Below are 18,274 nucleotides of genomic sequence, written 5' to 3' on the forward strand. Positions count from 1 at the left end.
GCTCTGGAGAGTTGTGGGTACTGCTTCTCTGCCCTCCTCTGCTTCCCTCGATGCTTCCCTCAATGCATCAAGCGATGTTAAACATGATCTGGAAGAGGGACCTTGCTTGCCACCATGCACTGGGGCTGTACAATGGCTTGACTGCAGGTGCAGAAAGCAGATAACCCAGATCTCATCTTCTCATGACGGTAGCATGGGACTAGAAGAGCTGCTGGATTCATCCGCTGTCCCCTCTCTGACGGTGGCCGGGCTCCAGGAGAGCATCAGCCCTGCATCTCACACACCGTTCGCCTTGGAGCACAGCTCTGGCCCTGCTTGCGGGGTGGGACTGCCACGCTCCCCGCCAGCCCACGGATGCAGGATGCGCGTAGCCGGTACTCGTTGCAACTCTGGATTGCCCTGCACACAACCGGTCCTTCGGAATCACGTGAAACTCTCAGTTTGGGCAGCTTCTCTTGAGAAGGAGAGCATCACAGGAGAGCTTTCATCTTCCTCCGAGTGCCCCCCAAGACAGAGATCAGCCCTGCGCATTGCATTGTCACAGCAGCTTGCAGCTATATAATATTATTATTTTACATCTTGCCCTGATACCTGGTAAGCCACGGCCGGGTCCAGCTGCCTCAAAGAGCGTCACCCACACCGTGGTAAATGAGCTGCCGGTGAATGATGCTCTGCTTGGGAAAATCTGCGATTTTCAGCATCAATGAGCCTGGGGACCGTTGTTGGGCAAGTTGAGGAAGGATTGGGGATGGGCTTCACCATGACTGTGCCACGAGCCTCCACGGCCTGGCTGGAGCTGCTGCGACTGCTGCTGGCACCACCGGGATCCGCCTGTTGCCAAGCAACCTTATGGGGTTTTTTTAAGAAATTTTGAGAAATAGAGGAGTGCTTGGCAGGAGCCGCCGTGCCGGTGCATATGCTGGGACACTGAGCATGCCCAAGCTGGGCCTTCCTTCCCTCCTTCCCCTCAGGGCTCTTATTTTCTCTTTTTTGAAACAAACCCCACCATCTGGGTGGCACATGAAGCTGGTGGCTCCTTGTGACAACAGCGAAGACACCGGGCACTGGGTAACCAAAGATCTTTTCAAGGATATTTTATTGGGAAAAGAATCAGCACAGCTGAGCTTGGTTAAAAGAAGAGAGATTTTCATCTGTAGCAACTGCCTTCATCAGCGCTTCTCTTAGAAACTCGGGGGTTTTGGCATAGGGGCGGCCACCGATAGCACATCCCGATGTGGAAGAGATGCCACCGTGGCCAGAAATGTGCTTACCCCTCCGGTTTCCATCTCCTTGGATCTCCACGGGCTGGTTCTGCTGAGATGCCGTTTGATCTTCAATCCCAATTCCTATTTCAAATGGGATGATGTAAAGTCTTCAGCCTCATAAATCTCTCTGTCCTGGTCTCGGGCTCCAAGTTCTGCTACAACTTAATTTAATTGCGTTGGCTCCTTTCTGTGTGCAAATTAACTTTCCTCCAAAAGAGAGGCAGAAGATGCTAATGGGTGTGGGCTAGTTTTTAAGCTAAAATCTCTGGTAGTAACAATTTGCCTTCAAGAAGAAACCTTCTAACTTGACTAAAATTGGAAAATCTTGCTAGAAATGTGCTGAAAAGGGAAATGTTTTAATAGCATGTGCACATACTGGGTACACAGGGTCATATATATCTGCTGTGTGTGCAGGATCTGCATTGATTTTCACCCAGAAGTTCGTGCTTATAATTAATGGTTAGGAAGCCACACCTGATACCTGTAACTTTGGGTTGAAAAGATCCATAACTGGTGAATCTTGGCATCCCTTTTAGGGATGTTTTAGGACGCGGTTGGCATCCCGTTGCTCTGAGCTTGCCTGGTCCCCCCGGCAGCACCCGAGTCCTGCTCATGCACTAACCTTTCTTCCTCCCATCCTGCTTTTCCCTCCAGGAATGCCTGAGCTGGAGATGGGGGTGCCGGATCACCAGTTTGGACAGCCGGGAATGGGGGAGCAGATCCCCTGGACGGATAACAGCATGTCAGCCATGAATCGAGGCGCGCTGAATAAACCCGAAGAGTAAGTACTGCAGGGCTGGCGGCTTCCCGACCTGTCCCAGGAGAACATCAGGATGTCCTGGAAATAGCTGACTGGGTCAAAGAGACGTGTCCTTGCTTGCTGCCTGCCTGGAAACCTGGCAAGCGCAGGCTGGGATGAGCACGACTGCCCCTCGCCGTACGGCAGCTGTGGTTGCTGCTGGTACCATAAAAGTGCTGGGACCTGGGATGGGAAGGGTGCTACAATGCGGGAGATGACGTCGGTTATCTCTCTAGGGACAAGTGCGTGGGTAGGCGAGGAAGGTCAGGGCGGGGAGACATCCAGGGTATGTCTGGACCTGAATATTCCTGAATATCCATGGCAGAGCCAAGGATGCTGCAAGTCTCCACTATCCCTTGCCAGTGCCAGTATTTGGGTTGGTGTTCTCCAGCATCCTTTCTCGCCAGGGGCAGCGGTGGGATCTGGAAAACCATAGAACAGTTTTTTGTTTCCACGCAATTGCAGCTTTTTGCAGTCCCCATGTGCCTGGTTTCAGCTAAAATTATTACAGCTCTAATTCAGGGTCAAATAACCCCCTCCGGTCCTCTAACCACATTTTTTGGGTCCATGCCCCATGGAGCAGCCAAGGGGCCATGACCTCCCCAAAGTACAACGTCACTCCTTGGCTATAAACGGGTTGGAGGGGACAGTAGGTCAGGTATTTTGGGACGGGAGGTCGGAAGGGTGGCAAGCCCTGCTGATGGAGCTTGGCGGTTGATGCCCTGCCCTGGCAGGGGGCACCCCAAAGTCCTTGCTGAGGCAGCAGCGCTCACGGAGCTGGATTTGATGCAGATGGGAGGTGAATCCTCCCCCTGGCCCGGGGAGGGCTTCGGGTACCTGCTTTAAGAGCCAGCGCTGATGAGCTCTGCATGGATCCTCTTGCCAAAGCCCAGCCCTGCTTTGCAGAGAGGCAGAATTTCCTCTGCTAATTAAAGTCTTCAGCAGATGAGCACAGTCTCTGTTTTCCAGTCATGAAGAAGACACATGTAAGGGTCGTATCTGAGCAAGCCGGTAGCCAAACATCTTTTTCTAGGAGCTAAATTTGGTTTAATTTCTAAAAGCTCTTTGCTCAGCCCAAGAAGAGAGTTGCCTAAGTGGTCTCCACGGCTGCAACTGGATCTTGGACTTCTGCTGGAAAGACTCAGCCTCTCGTTGCTTGAAAGAGCTGGGAGATAAAACAAATCCCCGTTTAACTAAGCATTTACATCAGCCCAAGTCCTTGCCACAAGGAAGTAACTTTCCTTTTAAGCCTTGCCAGTGTCATTATTTTGTTGGGATAAGATCCATGGGGCATACCTGGCAAAGGACAGAGTTGCTAGAAAAATCGCGCTGTTTTTTACACTACGAATGTTCCTTAAAATGCTGCTTATGGGGTAAAAATGACCTTACCTTACTCAGCAGCCTTGTGCTCCAAGCACTGAGTCAGTCTGGCTGGCTGTAGACATTTGTGTCTCCCCAGCCAGTGCAGCTGGGAGGAAGGGAGCTGGGTTTTCTTTTGGCTCATCCTTTGCAGCAGGATTATTGAAGTGAGGACCCAGAGTGGCATGGAAGGCTTGGGACCTGCGCAGGTATGAAGGAGGAAAGCATTTGGCAACAGCATCCCTTGAATCCTCCGGTGGGAAAAACACCTTGGGTGGCTTTCAGGGCAGAGCCCTGTGCCAGGAGACAAGGTCGGACCGGTGGAGTGGCGGCATCTGCCCGAAGCCTGCTGAGATGTGCCGGTAACAAAGCTCACGCAGTCCCTGCCTTTGGAGAGCAGTGATTTCAACCACATTTTAAAATTGCAACCTGGTTAGGGTTTTACAAGGTAGTATTTGATTTTCTCAGCACTGATGGGGGAGAAAGCAAGGAAAACCATGCTGTGTGGTGGGCCTTCCCATGGCTCCATCGCCTCCCTGCAGCAAGGTTGGACTCCCCATGCAGTGGAGCCACCGGTAGAGCCAACGCGTGGACCAGCATCACGAGATGACAGCAAGATGAGAGGTAGAGGGCTGCTCGTCCTGGTGAGCCTCCGTTCCTCCTGAATTAGGGTGTCCGGGCACGGCTGGTTGCTGCCAGAGGTGGTGGGCAGAGGCAACACTGGAAGAAGCTGGTTCCCAGCTCAGTTCCCTCTCGTGTCTTCAGTAACTGTAGGTCTGATGGAGCATCATGGATGAGACCTGCCTTAGCAGCATCTCGGTGGGGTCTAAACACTTCCATCTAGCGGCATGGTGATCAACTACAAAACCCCGCTTCCAATGCAGCCGAGAGAAGAGATTCTGCTGGGGAAAAACCTCTGGATTTTGATCCTCAAGACCTGCAGATGTGCTCCAGCTGGGGAGGACACGCTCGTCCTGGGAGATGCCCACGGTCCCAGCGGCTGCCTGACTACCCAACAGAGACCGCAGTCAGAGCAAGCAGACAGAGCCTTTGGACTGCAGATATTACAGGCCCAAGAAATATATTTTAGCTAAGATCAAACCAGCAAAGCTTTTGCTTTGGGTGTTGTAAAGGTTTCCCAGCTGGGAGGTTCACATTAGCTGGAGGTGGGCTGAGCTCCTGGCCTTGTTTAAGGAGCTGGTGATGCCCAGATCTCCCAGCACCGGGTCTCCTGGGATACAGGAGCTTCCTTTTTAAATTCTCCCATTCCCCAAATCCTCCCCCTGCTTTTTGCCTCTTGATAAAGTAGGACAACAATATCCTCGCTCTCCTGTCCCAAGCACAGGTGCTCTCGTGTCTTCTGCAGAAGAGGGACACCTTGGGCCAGGTCCAAGGCTGCTTGAAGCAAATCCAGGTTGCCATTCTCACACGCGTTCCTCTAATACCCCAAGGTCAAACATGCCGCCTGGGGGCCGATTCGGTTGCCTCAATGCTGGCACCCAGAGCCATCTGAGATGCCTGAGGTTTCTAGGACATCTGTGCAGGGCCGGAGACCTGCAGCCTTTCGGAGCAGCGCTTGAAGGCCATGCCAGGGAGATGTTTTATGGCACCTCAAGCGGCATTTGACACCATCTCCTCAAGTAGCTGAATTTCTCCTCCTCACCACATGCAGAATCAGAGTTTTCACCTTAAAAAAAGCCCAAAGGGTCGCGGTGGATAGAAAACCTTTGGAACGCAGAACCAGTATGACTGGGGACATGATGCACAGGGTCCAAGATCTCCTCCGCCCCCCGTTACCTGCCCGGAGACTCATCTGAACCCCACCATGGCACGGTGCTGGAGGAGAGGAAGGGTGGGGAAGGCTCTGCAGGCTGGCTTGGGCTGCAAAGCAGGATGCGCCGGAGGTTTATTTACTACATCAAGCTTGTATTATCCCCATGATCTCTTTATAAACCAACTTCTGCCATCCATGCAGAGGTCCAGCATGGGCTGAAGAGACAGTGTCGACCTGAATTTCTCCTCTAGCTGCCTGCTACTGTGGAGAAGCAGCCTGTCCTCCTCTTCCTCTGCAAGAACGATGTCTGTGCAGCAAACTTTGTCCTTTGGCCTTGGCACTGAAAAACTGGGTTTGACACAAGCAGCAAGTAGCAGGGACCTTGGCTACGGAGTGAAACCAGCCCTGCTTTTCACCTCTGTCTCCCTGCTTCCCTCTCTGCTCCCGCTCTGCAATTTAAGAAATCCCAACGCCGAGTATTTCTTTTCCCTGGATTAGGCTGCGTGTGTTGGCTGCAGTGGTCTCGGTCAGATTGGCTTCAGTTCCTTACTGTACATCTGGTCCTCATCTGGAGCTAAAAGGATAAACATGTCTGCTGCTTGGGAACTGCTGGCATGTTCGAGCCCTCGCCTTTGTGCCTCTCTGCAAGCGTGATGTGCCACGGCTCTCTTCATCGTGTCAGACCCGGCAAATCCGATTGACTCCAATTAGTCACGTCATTGGAATGTCTCTCATTACATATTAATCTTATTCCCAAAGAATATTGAGCGAGCTTTGCAGAAATCTTATTTTTGCAGCTCAAAGGTTCCCCTTTGCCTTCAGCTGCTTTGCTTCCAGCTGCTCCGGCTCCATCCAAGCCTCCCTGCTTTCGTGCCGGCAGAAGTTTTGCTCTGCCTCCCGCTATCCTGCCCAAAATGCCTGTGGGAGCAAAGCCTGCAAAAGCACCAAAGTTTTATTCCCAAACCTCAGCGAAACTCTGTCCGGGCTTTGTTTCGTGGAGAGGTTCATCCTTACAAGCAGGTTTCGGCATGGGGCTTGAGCTTGAGCGGGCTCAGCCGGTGTCGGAGCCGGGGGACGGGGCTGCATCCCGTGGGGTTTGCATGATGCAGCGGGGTGGGAGCGAGTCCCTGTGGCTGCAGGGGCTGTGTGGCTCGAGCATCTCCCAGCTCAGCCTCCTGGCTGCTTCGTAAACCTTAACGTGCCTCCCTTGACTTCTTCTCTCTGCAGCCAGTGCATCACCTCACAGCTGGATGAGCTCCTGTGTCCTCCCACCACGCCGGAGGGTCGGAACGACGAGAAAGCCCTGCTCGAGCAGCTCGTCTCCTTCCTCAGCGGCAAAGACGAGACGGAGCTGGCCGAGCTGGATCGAGCTCTTGGGATCGACAAACTGGTCCAGGTAAAGACACAACCACTCCTGGGACTTATTGGAGGTCACATATGGGGCCAGATGCTGAGGCTTGACGTGAGCGTGGAGGAGGATTTCCAACATCTGGTAACGGGAGGCCAGATGTGAGTGGGAACACACGAGCGCATCAGATTCAGAGACGATACTTAACACCACACCATTCTCTCCCCCCACCAAAAAAGCTGGAAAACAGCCCCATGAAATACAATATCTCACTTCTCCGCTTTTCAAACGCGATCCCCCATGAGAACCGGCAGCCTGGCAAGGAGGCGGCCGAGCGTTTTCGGCCCCGGGCAGCTCGTGTAGCGGGGAGAGCTGGCAGGCTGTCCCGCTTCCCCACCTTACCAGGGGGATTAGGGCACGGAGGAGCCTTCCAGCTGGAATCCCACAGCCTGGGATTCCTGAGCCTGGGTTGTGCTGCCTAATAATATGTCTAATGGCCTCGCTGGTATGAAACCGTGCAGCCCTTGCTGTCGAGATTGGCTTACAGTGCAGCTGCCCTTCTGTCTCGGGTTGAACCGCAGGGAAATAAAAAAAAAAAAAAAAAAAAAAAAAGGTTTGCTTTTAGTGGTGCTGTCTTACTCGGATAGCGCTGGGGCCCTGGTTTCTGCAGCTGAGCTCCGGTGGAGACTCCCCGTTTGCAGATATCCGTGGGGACAGATGCCTCTGAAGGGCCCAGGGTTTCATAAATAACAGGGCACGGCAGGAGGAGAAGGCTGGCTGCAGGGGAGCTAGCAAGGGACGTGGAAAATGAGACGGATCGCTTGGGATTTGTCGTCAAGTGGTTTCTTTTTCCATGCCCCATAGCACTCGCACGCACGCTTTTTTCCAAAACAAGGACCAGAATCGAAAGCCTGTTAATAAATGGGATACCCTAAGAAAGAAGCTGCTCAGAACAAATCCCCCTGGCTGCTCTGGGCCTGATCCTGCATCATTTAAGCCCGGAGGTGGCACAGCTCCTTCTGTGGCCCTGACGTGATGCCTCGCGCTGCGCTGCCGGGAGGGTTTATCTTTTCACGAGCGATTTGAGGGACCTGTCAGTGACTTGATTCCCGAGTCAGGTATTTGCCACCTCCCTTTCCTCAAGGCTGTGCCTCCAAAATCTCCACCTGCCTTTTTTTTTTTTTTTTCTTTTTTTTTTTTTGTTGCAAGTTAGGGGTAGGGAGTTCAGCCTCTCTGGTACAAAGGATCAGGGACGCTCTTGCCAAAGATGCAGCTGCAACAGCTCAGTGTTTTCACAAGGGTTTTGCAGACTCAGCTGGCAGAGCTCCCCAGCAACCCTTTCCTGCGCAGGACGGGCTCCAGCAGCATCGGCCCGCTGGATTGGGATGCCCTCGGATGGCACCCGACACTGCCAAGCATCCCCACGCCGATCCGGCGCTTCCCCTGCCAAGGGGCAGCTGGCTCAGGGGGGTTTAATCTCATGTTTGGACCCCAACCCAGCTTTGCTCCCGTCCAGGGATCATTTCGTTAATGGCAATCTTGGGCTTTTTCCATGGCTTCGGCTGAACCTCAGACATATTTTGAATAGCTCCGTGAAATATTTGCTTGAAATACATCTTTAGAGAAACAACATGTCAGCATAAAGGCATCTCTGGGAGGAAAACGTGTTGATCGTTCCCTTCCAGGATGTCTTATTGGCTGGTAGGGGTTCGCATCCCCTGGGGCAGAATTTGGGGATTTACTCTTGACTTCACCAAACCCACCGTCTTCTCCATGCTACCACACACATGGTGGGCTGAGGTGCTGGAGATATCTGCACCCAGTTTAATCAGGAGGCGGATGGAAACTGGGTGGTTTGGGGAGAGAAGAATAAAAGAGCCTCATTTCAGCAGGTCTGTGGTTTCTGGCCATCGCAGGCTGCTGGTTTATGTCCTAGTACCCAGCCCTTGAACCCTGTAAGCTCCATCTTAATTTACCTTCAATAATTTATTTTTCCCCACCACCATCTTAATTGATCCTAAGCAGTATCTTTTTTTCCCCACCACCATTCCCATATCCTCATCCCTGCCTTCGAGCCTCAGTCCTTTGATGGGCACCATCTAACCAAGTCCCAAAGGCGGTGGGATTTGGGGAGGGGGTTGTGTGTGTGGTTTCTCTTAACGCAATTTTCTCTCAATCCATGGGACTCAGATTAAGGATTCTGGCTCCAAGGTGTTACTTCTCTCTGGGTTCATAGCTCAAACACCAAATTTCTCTGCCTGAGCCAAGCTAGAGCCGCACAGAATATCTTATGATTTGCTGGTGTGGAAATCATCCCCTGGCTGTAATATGGCTCGTTTGTGTAGGAATGGCTGTATTGCAGACCAGAAGATCCTGTCTCCCGTGGGTTCCTAGCAAGGAACAGCAGCGCAGGAGCATAGCCACGCTTCCCCATGAGCTCTCCCAGTCCCGGGGGTCCGTGGCTCCCACCCTCAGACATGACCTGTGTCCATGGTGCTCTTGGGGCAGATGGGGACCTGAAACGCCATACCCTCTGCCTCCAGCTGAGCCTCCAAGACTGCATAAAAACAGGAAAGGAGAGAGAGCACAAATGATTTCCCGTGTTCAGGTTGATCCTCTGAGCCTTAGGGTCTGTCCCGCCAGGCATGCTGCAGTTTGGAGCCCAGATGAGCAGCTTAGTGCTAGCAAACCCTGCGAAGGAAGGCAGAGGAAGGCAGAGGAAGGCAGAGGAAGGCAGAGGAAGGCAGAGGAAGGCAGAATAAGGCAGAGGAAGGCAGAATAAGGCAGAATAAGGCAGAATAAGGCAGAATAAGGCAGAATAAGGCAGAATAAGGCAGAATAAGGCAGAATAAGGCAGAATAAGGCAGAATAAGGCAGAGGAAGGCAGAGGAAGGCAGAGGAAGGCAGAGGAAGGCAGAGGAAGGCAGAGGAAGGCAGCATCACCTCCTGCTACTCCCTGCCACTTCCCCCCACCAGCCCAGGGAGATAAGCCCTGAGCCCTTCCAAAAAGCCTGGCTTTGGTCTTTGCTGCCAAGCAAGCCAAAAGAAATAATTTCCATCCCTCTAAGGTTTGCGCCGCCCCGAGGAGCGGGTGTTTAATGCCCTCCCCGCCACAGCACTAGCGCTCACATGGGCTGGAGCCTGGCCCAGGGGATGAGGGTTCCAGGCAGCAGCATCCTTACGGGCGGGCTGCCCCGTGCCAGGCACGTCCTCCATCCCTTCTGAGCTCTCCCGGGAGGGGTCGGGTGCTGGTGGGGCTCCAAAGTGATATTTTCCTCCCCCTTTGCCTTCGCCAGGGCGGCGGGCTGGAAGCCCTGACGGAGCGGTTCCAGCCCCAACAAGCCACCCCACCACTCATGATGGAGCAGAAACCCGGCATGTACCCCCAGCCTTACTCCTCCGCCTCTCCCACCACCAACCTCCCCGGCGCCTTCCCCGGCACAGTCAGGCAGAAGCCGTCCTTCGGACCCATGCCGGTGCAGGTACCGCCGCCCCGCGGCGCCTTCCCCACCAGCATGGCCATGCAACCCCGGCAGACGCTCAGCAGACCCCCGACGGCCCCCAACCAGCTGCGACTTCAGCTGCAGCAGCGGCTGCAGGGCCAGCAGCAGGTAATTCTTCCCCCTCCGCATCCCAGGGCCACGGCGGAGGGACCTTCGGTCCTGCCTGCAGCCCGTGCGTCCCAATCGGACAGGATCGGACGGGTGGGAAGCTCCTACATCAGATTTTTGAACATCTCCCTCGCTTGTTTGGTTTTTTTTTTTTTTTTCTCCCCTCCAGCTGATCCATCAAAACCGACAGGCGATCCTCAACCAGTTTGCAGCCAATTCCCCGGTGGGCTTCAACGTGCGGGCGGGGATGCAGCAGCAGATCACGCCGCAGGTAAGGGGGACGCAGCACGCTCCTCCGGCTGGGAAAAACTGGGGGTTAATCCCCATGCCCTCCCTGTTAGCACAGCCTGGCTCGCTCCTCTCTGCCATTAATGGGAGAGAAAAACTCTCCCGCCTGCGGAGAGGTGACTGCAACATGAGCTGCTGGGTTTTCTTTTTTTTTTTTTTTTGCTTCACCCTTATTCCAGCTCCTCCACCTGCTTAAGGTATAAATACTCCGTTATTGCTTGGAGAATAATGTGCTAACACATTTAATTGAGAAGGATCTTTAGGAAAGAGATGCCATCCTTTAAATACCAGAATCTCTAGTGAATCTTCTTAATGATCCTGCAAATCCCCAGGCCCTAAAGTTCTTGTTTGGCTTCTAATAAAGTGAATAAAACATCTGCTGGGTACGAGGAGAAGTTGGAAAGCGTAGCTGAGTTCTGGTGACTTTATTCCACTTCTCGGAGAAGCCTTTGCCTTTTCGGGAAGCGGCGTGACGTCCCTAATGTGCCACTGGGAGCGTTAGTGATAGGGAAGGGGACCGAACAGTTCCCATCGTAGCTCCAATTTCAGCCGCTGATGGCTTTGTCAGGCTTTTTAAGGTGATTAATTCCAACACATCTGGCTCGGCCATATGGGGAATGAGCCCACGGTGATGGAAAAGCTCGTGGGATGGGTTGTTTGTTTTTTTTTTTTTTAACAGCTCACAGCTGAAAGAGTTGAGGTCAGGGATCCCAGGCTCTGGTGTGCAGGAGCATCCCGGTGAGGGCACAAGCGGGTCCCGCGGAGGAGAGGGGTGGTTGGTGGCAGCCAGGTGACTGAGAGCCTCTTTTCCCAGCCTGGGGGATGCTCCGGCTCCTGGAGCTTTGCCATTTGCCACGTCCGGAGGCCAATCTTTCAATGTCACCAACCCGCTCTGCCCTGCAGTGGCACAAACGGGCCGATTTACAGCATTTCGGGGGGTTTTCCAGCTTTTCTTGCAAACCGAGGATGGGCACCCCAAGCCGGTGAAGGGAAGCACCCGTGGCTCTTGCACCGGGTGGGGGGGGTGTGTCTCTGAGCTGTTTGCCAGAAGCGGAGGGTAACGGTGATAATTCGGGCATCCCCCTCCTTCCCCGCAGCCTCCCCTCAATGCCCAGATGCTGGCCCAGCGCCAGCGCGAGCTCTACAGCCAACAGCACCGGCAGCGGCAGCTCATGCAGCAGCGAGCCATCCTGATGAGACAGCAAAGCTTCGGAAACAACCTCCCTCCCTCCGCCGGGCTCCCGGTACAGATCGGAGCCGCTCGCTTGCCCCAAGCACCCCCCCAGCAGTTCCCTTACCCCCCAAACTACGGTACGACCCCGGGAAACCCTCCCACCTCCACCAGTCCCTTCTCGCCGTTGGCATCCAACCCCGAGGCCGCGCTGGCTAACCGCAGCAGCATGGTGAACCGGGGGATGATGGGCAGCGTCGGAGGGCAGTTCGGCGCCGGGATGACCCCGCAGATGCAGCAGAACATCTTTCAGTATTCGGGATCAGGTACGTCGAGCAGTTGGTTGTGCTGGGAAGCCATCCGGCGGCAGGGAGGGAGAGGTGGAGGGCAGAGCCGAGACCCCTGAGGATGCCACAGCCCAGCTCTGCTCGCCCGTCGCCCCAGGCTTCATCCCCAGCCATCTCGGCCGACCTGCCCCCTGGGCTGGTCTCTGGTCTCCACCTCCCAAGGGACCTTTTCTGGTTGAATCTCCAAAAAAAAAAAAGATACCATTTGGGCAACTTTAACTCTTTCCTTGAAAATAATTTCCTTAACTCTTTCCTTGAAAACCAAACCGCAAGGCAGTCCTCTAAATTGCTCTTCCTTAAATATATACACTCTGAAAAAAAGCCAAACCCTCGCTGAGATGTCTGGAATGAGCTGCAGTCAGGTTACGCCTCTTGCGTGGGCACCACGCTCGTGTGAGGTGGGTGAGCCGGCGTGGAATTGCACGCAGACGGGCACCGTCTTGAAGGTCTTCGCGTTCGCGCATTGGTGCAGGGTCTCAGCAAGGTGGACATCACTGATGAGTAGAGAAAATGGTGGTGTGGCTGCAGTAGCCCCGCAGGAACCTGCTTTGGCATCGTCTCATCGGTTACCCTGGCTATTTTCCAGCCAGGTGTGATGCTAAAGAGGAACACCTGCTGACGGAAACCACTTGAGGGGGGGTTCCCCTGCTCTTTCATCCTTGAAATATTTACATTTGAGCGATACAGCTGCTCAAAATGAAAACCAGAGACCCCGGGAGCGAAAGTCAAGGATGGTAGTTCTGGTTTGATGCCAGTGGTTGCAAGGGAGGAGGAGGGAATTGGGGCTGCTGGCGGGGGTCTGGGCACCACTGACGCCATCTGTCCTTCCCCAGGCATGGGTCAGCAAAGCGAACCCACCTTTGCCCCGTCGCTCAGCCCCAGCAGCCCCTTGATGTCACCCCAGCTCCCGCCTTCGCAAAGCCCCATGCTGCAGCCGGCCCCGCCGACCCCGGGCTACCAGTCGCCTGACATGAAGACCTGGCAGCAAGGAGCCATGGGGAACAGCAAGTAAGATCATGGTGGGGATAACCCGGAGCGCACGGGTGGCATGGAGAGAGGGCAGCAAGGGGACACCGAGGTGATGGTCCCCTGGCAGGGCGTTGGCAGGGGTGGCGGTGCCTGTAGGTGACACCTGGCTGAGGACACGTGCTGAGCTCAGGCCGTGTCCTCCTACCATGACATCCTCCATGACATCATCCTCACCACGGTTGATGTCACCATTGGCCTTATCCTTGTCTTCGCCTCGGAGGCAGCCAGAGGCCCACAGCGTTTAGCTGAATGAGCATGTGTGTTGAGTGAGACATGAAGCAGGTCTTTGGCTTGTCATTAAACGAGTGGCTTAATTATACCATGTGAAAGTGGGCTTAGGAAACATGACAATAAATTGAGTCAAGACCAGCAGTGCCAGGTCACTGTGTGACCATCTTAAGGCGTGGCCAGCTCTGACGTAGGGAAGCAAACGGGAAGAGTCACCACACTTGTTGCCTCTTTTGCATGAGTCAGGGCTGAGCTTCAGCTCTCCAGAAATGGGGAGAAAAAAAACCCCAAACACTCAAAAGCTCACCTGGGGGATACCTGGCGTTGGCTCTGTGCAGGTAGCTCAGCTAACCTGTCCTGGTCAGGCAGCACGGAGCAAGAGGTTAGCGGGCTGGGTGGGATGAGGTGGGAGCTCTGTTGGAGGTGGGATGCTTCCCCTTGCCTTGCGATGGAGAGCTGTCCTCCTGCCTGGAGAAGAAATAGGGATGGTTGGGTGTTGAGGAGGGCACTGGAAGGAGCGTGAAGGGGTGAACTTGGTGTCACATAGACCAGGGCTTTGCATCTGACTGACCCTTAATCCAGGCTGCCGCCCTACAGTGATCCCTCTCTTGGCACTGCTGTTTCTCCTGCTCTACCCCGTCACACCGAGGAGCCTCCTGCTACAGCAGGAGCGGAGGGTGGATGTCCCCACAGCGGCCACCTTCCTTCCTCCCAACCTCCACACTGGTTAAGCCTCGCTGCAGGCAGCACCTCTAATGCCTCCCTGTCCCAGCTGCTCCGCCGCAGACGGTCTTGGTGTTCACTGAGAGGCAGACCGGCTGCCGTCACAGCTCGGGCCACCGCAGGGGCTCGGCACACACCTCGAGGTGTCTCCTGCTGCCACGTACACCCGGGTAATGCTTTTTTTTCTCTCTCTCTCTCAGCGTATTCAGCCAAGCGGGGCAGAGCCAGCCGGCGCCTGCTCAGCAGGGCATGTACAACAACATGAGCATCACCGTCTCCATGGCAGGAGGAAACACCAACGTCCAGAACATGAACCCCATGGCCGGACAGATGCAGATGAACTCGCTGCAGATGCCCGGGATGAACTCCATGTGCTCGGAGCAGGTCAGTCCCGCACCGTCCCTCATTCCCGGGATGGTCAGCCAGCTCCCAGGGGTTCAGCATTCACTTCTCTGGCCCTGGGGGTACCAGTGTCCAAAGGGGGAAGCGGCGAAGGTCTGGCTGCCTCTGCTGGCATTGTCGCTGTGCTGGAGCCCAAGGTCACTGGTGTCCCGGGATGTCCCGTGTGCCCTTGGCGGTTGCAGGGACGTGCCGAGCGTCTCTGGCACCTCCAGCACCTGCAGCGCTCGCAGCGGGCTGGCAGCGCGTCCGTTTGTGCATCCCCAGGGAGCTGTGAAACCTCGGGATGGGAAAGAGGGAACGGGAATGGTTGGATACAGAACCTTTCCGCAGTCCCAACCCTTTGGTGTGATCCTCCCTGGGCCAGACCAAGATGCCTCCAGCTTTTGTAGCTGCCGGGGTTTGTCTCAGCATCATTAAGCTCCCGGAGGACACATTTGGCTTGTTGGTTTTGCATGGGAGCGTTGCGGGCTGGGGCTTGCAGCCTCCCTGGGGAAAAGCCGCAGGGCTCGGCGAGGAAGGAGGCTGGTCCCTTCCTTGAGCTGGCCGCGGTGCACGGGCTATGCCGGTGGCTTTTACCCCTCTTGCTGAGCAGTTGGGTGGCATTTCGTGCTCCCTGGGGGTGAGATGCCCCCGGAGGCGGCAGCAGCCCAAGGCAAAGGTGCGGAGAAAGGCAAAACAGGGCCCCCCACCGATCCCCCCCAAAAACCTGCAGCCCACGGAGGATGTCGGCGGCACAGCTCCCTGCTCTGCCCCATCTGCGGTCCCCGTACGCCCCCAAACTCAGCTCGAGAGGGCGGCGAGTGCCCCTCCAGCATCCGGGAGCCCCAGCTGAGCCTGGATCTTGCTTTTGACAGGTAAATGACCCGGCGCTGAGACCCGCGGGCCTTTACTGCAACCAGCTTTCCTCCACTGACCTTTTGAAAACAGAAGCAGATGGGGCGCAGGTCAGTAAGAAACTGCTAAGCACATCTCAGGTACCCCGAGGAGTTTGACGGGTTCCCCCCCCCCATAAAGGCTGAACGTCCCCGGCCCTACCGGCTCGGCACACTTGGTTTCCACTGGGGCTGGCCCCAGTCGGCAGGGTCGGGTTGAGGCGTTGGGTGACGGCCAGCCCTCGGGTACGTCGGCGCCGCTCACAAACCCTCTTCGCATCAAAGCTCGCACCGGGAGCGTTTTCGGCCTCCTTGCTGGCGTGGAAGAGCGGTGACGCCGCAGTTGAGCTGGAAAAATAAATGAGCGTTGGTGCTAAACACCCCTCGCCCCGGCTTGCTGCCACCCTGGAGGGTTTCTTTCCTAGGCTCGGCCATCACTGGAGCGGCCGATGGCCTCTGCGCCGCCGCGGTGCAGCCAGGCCGCCACGTTAAAGCACGGCGGAGCGAGGAAATTTGGATGGGGGAGGCTCCGGGGGCGGCATCCATCCCTGCAGGCAGCGCTGCCGGACGCTGCCTGTCCCTCTGAGCAGCACCGAGCACCAGCAAAGCGTGCCCAGCCGCCCGCCGGCGCCGATGCCTCCGGCTCGCAGGGACGATCCGGTTCATCCCCATCTCTTCCAACACCCGCCGGCGGCACGGCGTCGCCTTCCCCCTTCCCCGTAGCGCAGCCTTGGTTTCGCAGAGCCCATAGGGACGCGCCGGCAGCGCCGCCGAGACACACCAAAGCTCTTAATTTTGATCAAACAGCCGCGCTGGACCTCGCTCGCCGCCAATGCCACCCCACGCCGCGGCACGGCCACCACGCCGCGGCTCCCCTTCACCCAGGGGATGCCAGGCTGGGGTTTTTTTGGGGTTTGGTTTTTTCCCCCCCCCCCCCCAAATCTGGTTGGTTTTTTTTTTCCCCCTTTTTTTTGGATGAGCAACGTTATGAACCTCGCAGAGCCGAATGAGTTGCAGCGGTTTTCTTTTTATAGGACAAGAAGACAGAAGAGTTCTTCTCTGGGGTGGCTCCAGACTAGAGGAAGTCTCTAGTGAGTTTCCACTTCACGTAGTACCCAGATCCGCCGCCGCCGGCCCCTGCCCCGGCCCCGCTAAATCCCCTCTTCTCTTTTGTGTCCCAGCAGGTACAACAGGTTCAGGTCTTTGCCGACGTACAGTGTACAGTGAATCTGGTAGGAGATCCCTACCTCAACCCGCCGGCTCCTTTGGGCACTCCGAAAAACGCCGCCGGGCCGCCGCCGCCGCCGGGCCAGCAGAAGAGCCTTCTTCAGCAGCTACTGACTGAATAATCGCTTTTCGAGGAATGTGAAATTTAAATAAGAAGACGTACAGAGATATATAAATATATATATTATATATTTTTCTGAGATTTTTGATATCTCAACCCGCAGCCATTCTTCAGCTCGTAGTGTTTGGAGCAAAAAGGGGTTGTTTTTGTTTTGGGGGGGGTGGGGTTTTTCCCCCCTTTTTCCCCTATTTTTTCCCCTGTTTCCCTCCTTTTTTACCCCCTTTTCCACCCCTTTTTTCGCCCTTCCCCCCCCTTCCCCCCTTTTTTCTCCCTTCCACCCCCCTTTTCTCCCCCCTTACCCTCCTTTTTTTTTTACTCCCCTTTTTTTTTCCTCCCCTTTTTTCTTTTTTTTTTTTTTTTTTTTTTTTTTTTAAAAGCGTTGGATGTCAGCGAAGCAACGAGGCGGGACAGTCGGTTTCTCGAGCCAAAATTACAGATGATTCTTATTTTTGTAATCATTTCGCTGGCTTCTTAATCCGGAGGAAGGTTTCTCGGGGAGGCGGGGAGGGGGAGAAGGCAGCTGGAGGACTGCGGCGGCGGCAGGAGGAGGAGGAGGAGGAGGAGGAGGAGGAGGAGGAGGAAGAGCAATCTCAGTTTCAGCTGGATCTGTCACTGATCACGTCTCGGCGCGGGGCACGGAAGGGGATCGGCGCTGGACTTCTGCGGGAAAAGCCGGGTTTTTTTTATTCACGCTTAAACAAAACCCCTTCTCTCCCCTCCGCCCCAGCCCGCTTGTGCGTACAATCAGCTTTTTCTAGCAATCGTGAGTTTGTCGGTTTTAAAGAAAAAAAAAAAAAAAAAAAAACAAAAAAACAAACCCAGAGTATTTTGACCCACCATTTTTTCCATGTTTTATGCTGGTTTCAGGCCTCCGAGCGAAACGGGGAGGGGTGGGGGGGCTACAATGTGTATATTACAACAGGAGGAGGAAAAAAAAGAAAAAAAGACAAAAAAAAGACAAAAAAAGAACAGTTTGGGGGAAAAAACTGCAATAATTTTTAGGGGGAAGGATGGGGGGAGGGGGTCTGTCAATTATTGTAGATAAAATTTTCTGATTAAATATTAAATAAAATTAAGCAGTCGGTTCTTTCTGCTTTGATTGTGTTTAACAGCTGAGGTAGCTTAAACTATTTAAAATAATAATAATAATAAAATAATAATAATAATTGAAGTCTCTGTTGGGAGATAGCTTTTTTTTTTTTTTTTTCCCCTCAAGCCTGTCACTGTAAATAGCTCTGAGCTCTGTATAAATTTGTTTTCTTCTCTTTTAGTTGGGGGTCGCTTTTAATATTCACTGCTGACTTTTTGCGGGGCGGGTGGGGAGGGCAGCTACAGGGGATTTTTTTTTTTTTTCCCCTCTCTAAAAATCGCGCTGGTGTGTGGAAAAATGTGTAGCTTTGGTGATTGACATTTGCAAGAGTTAAAGATGACAAAAAAAAAACCACCAAACCCCGAACAAACAAACAAAACGAAACAGAAAAGAAAAAAAAAAAAAAAAAAAAAAAGAGAACCAGAGTTGCCAGCTAACGTTTCGTTGTTTCTGTGCCGACGGGGATGCCGGAGCGGTGCCGGGGCCGTTTGCCGGGGCAGGAGGTGTGGGCAGCCGGGGGGTCACACCGTCTGCTCACCAGGAACCCCTCTGTCACTGCGGTTTGTCACGCTGGGGAGCTGGAAATTAGCTGGCGCGCGGAGTTTGGTGGCAAAAACGGG

The 18,274-nt window shown here is 54.5% G+C and overlaps 1 protein-coding gene across 1 annotated transcript in view; it reads left to right on the plus strand.

Moving 5' to 3' along the window:
* Positions 1-16,565, plus strand: part of NCOA1 (nuclear receptor coactivator 1) — a 131,051-nt gene extending 114,486 nt beyond the window's left edge. The window contains exons 13-21 of the mRNA XM_075707139.1: positions 1,920-2,046; positions 6,425-6,593; positions 9,842-10,156; positions 10,326-10,427; positions 11,542-11,941; positions 12,796-12,970; positions 14,143-14,326; positions 15,199-15,288; positions 16,398-16,565. Coding sequence (XP_075563254.1) covers positions 1,920-2,046; positions 6,425-6,593; positions 9,842-10,156; positions 10,326-10,427; positions 11,542-11,941; positions 12,796-12,970; positions 14,143-14,326; positions 15,199-15,288; positions 16,398-16,565 — 1,730 coding nt within the window. The remainder of the gene's footprint in view (positions 1-1,919; positions 2,047-6,424; positions 6,594-9,841; positions 10,157-10,325; positions 10,428-11,541; positions 11,942-12,795; positions 12,971-14,142; positions 14,327-15,198; positions 15,289-16,397) is intronic.
* The last annotated feature ends 1,709 nt before the right edge of the window (positions 16,566-18,274 follow it).

The sequence above is a fragment of the Pelecanus crispus genome, chromosome 3 (genome assembly GCF_030463565.1).
Source record: "Pelecanus crispus isolate bPelCri1 chromosome 3, bPelCri1.pri, whole genome shotgun sequence".
Lineage (NCBI taxonomy): Eukaryota > Metazoa > Chordata > Aves > Pelecaniformes > Pelecanidae > Pelecanus > Pelecanus crispus.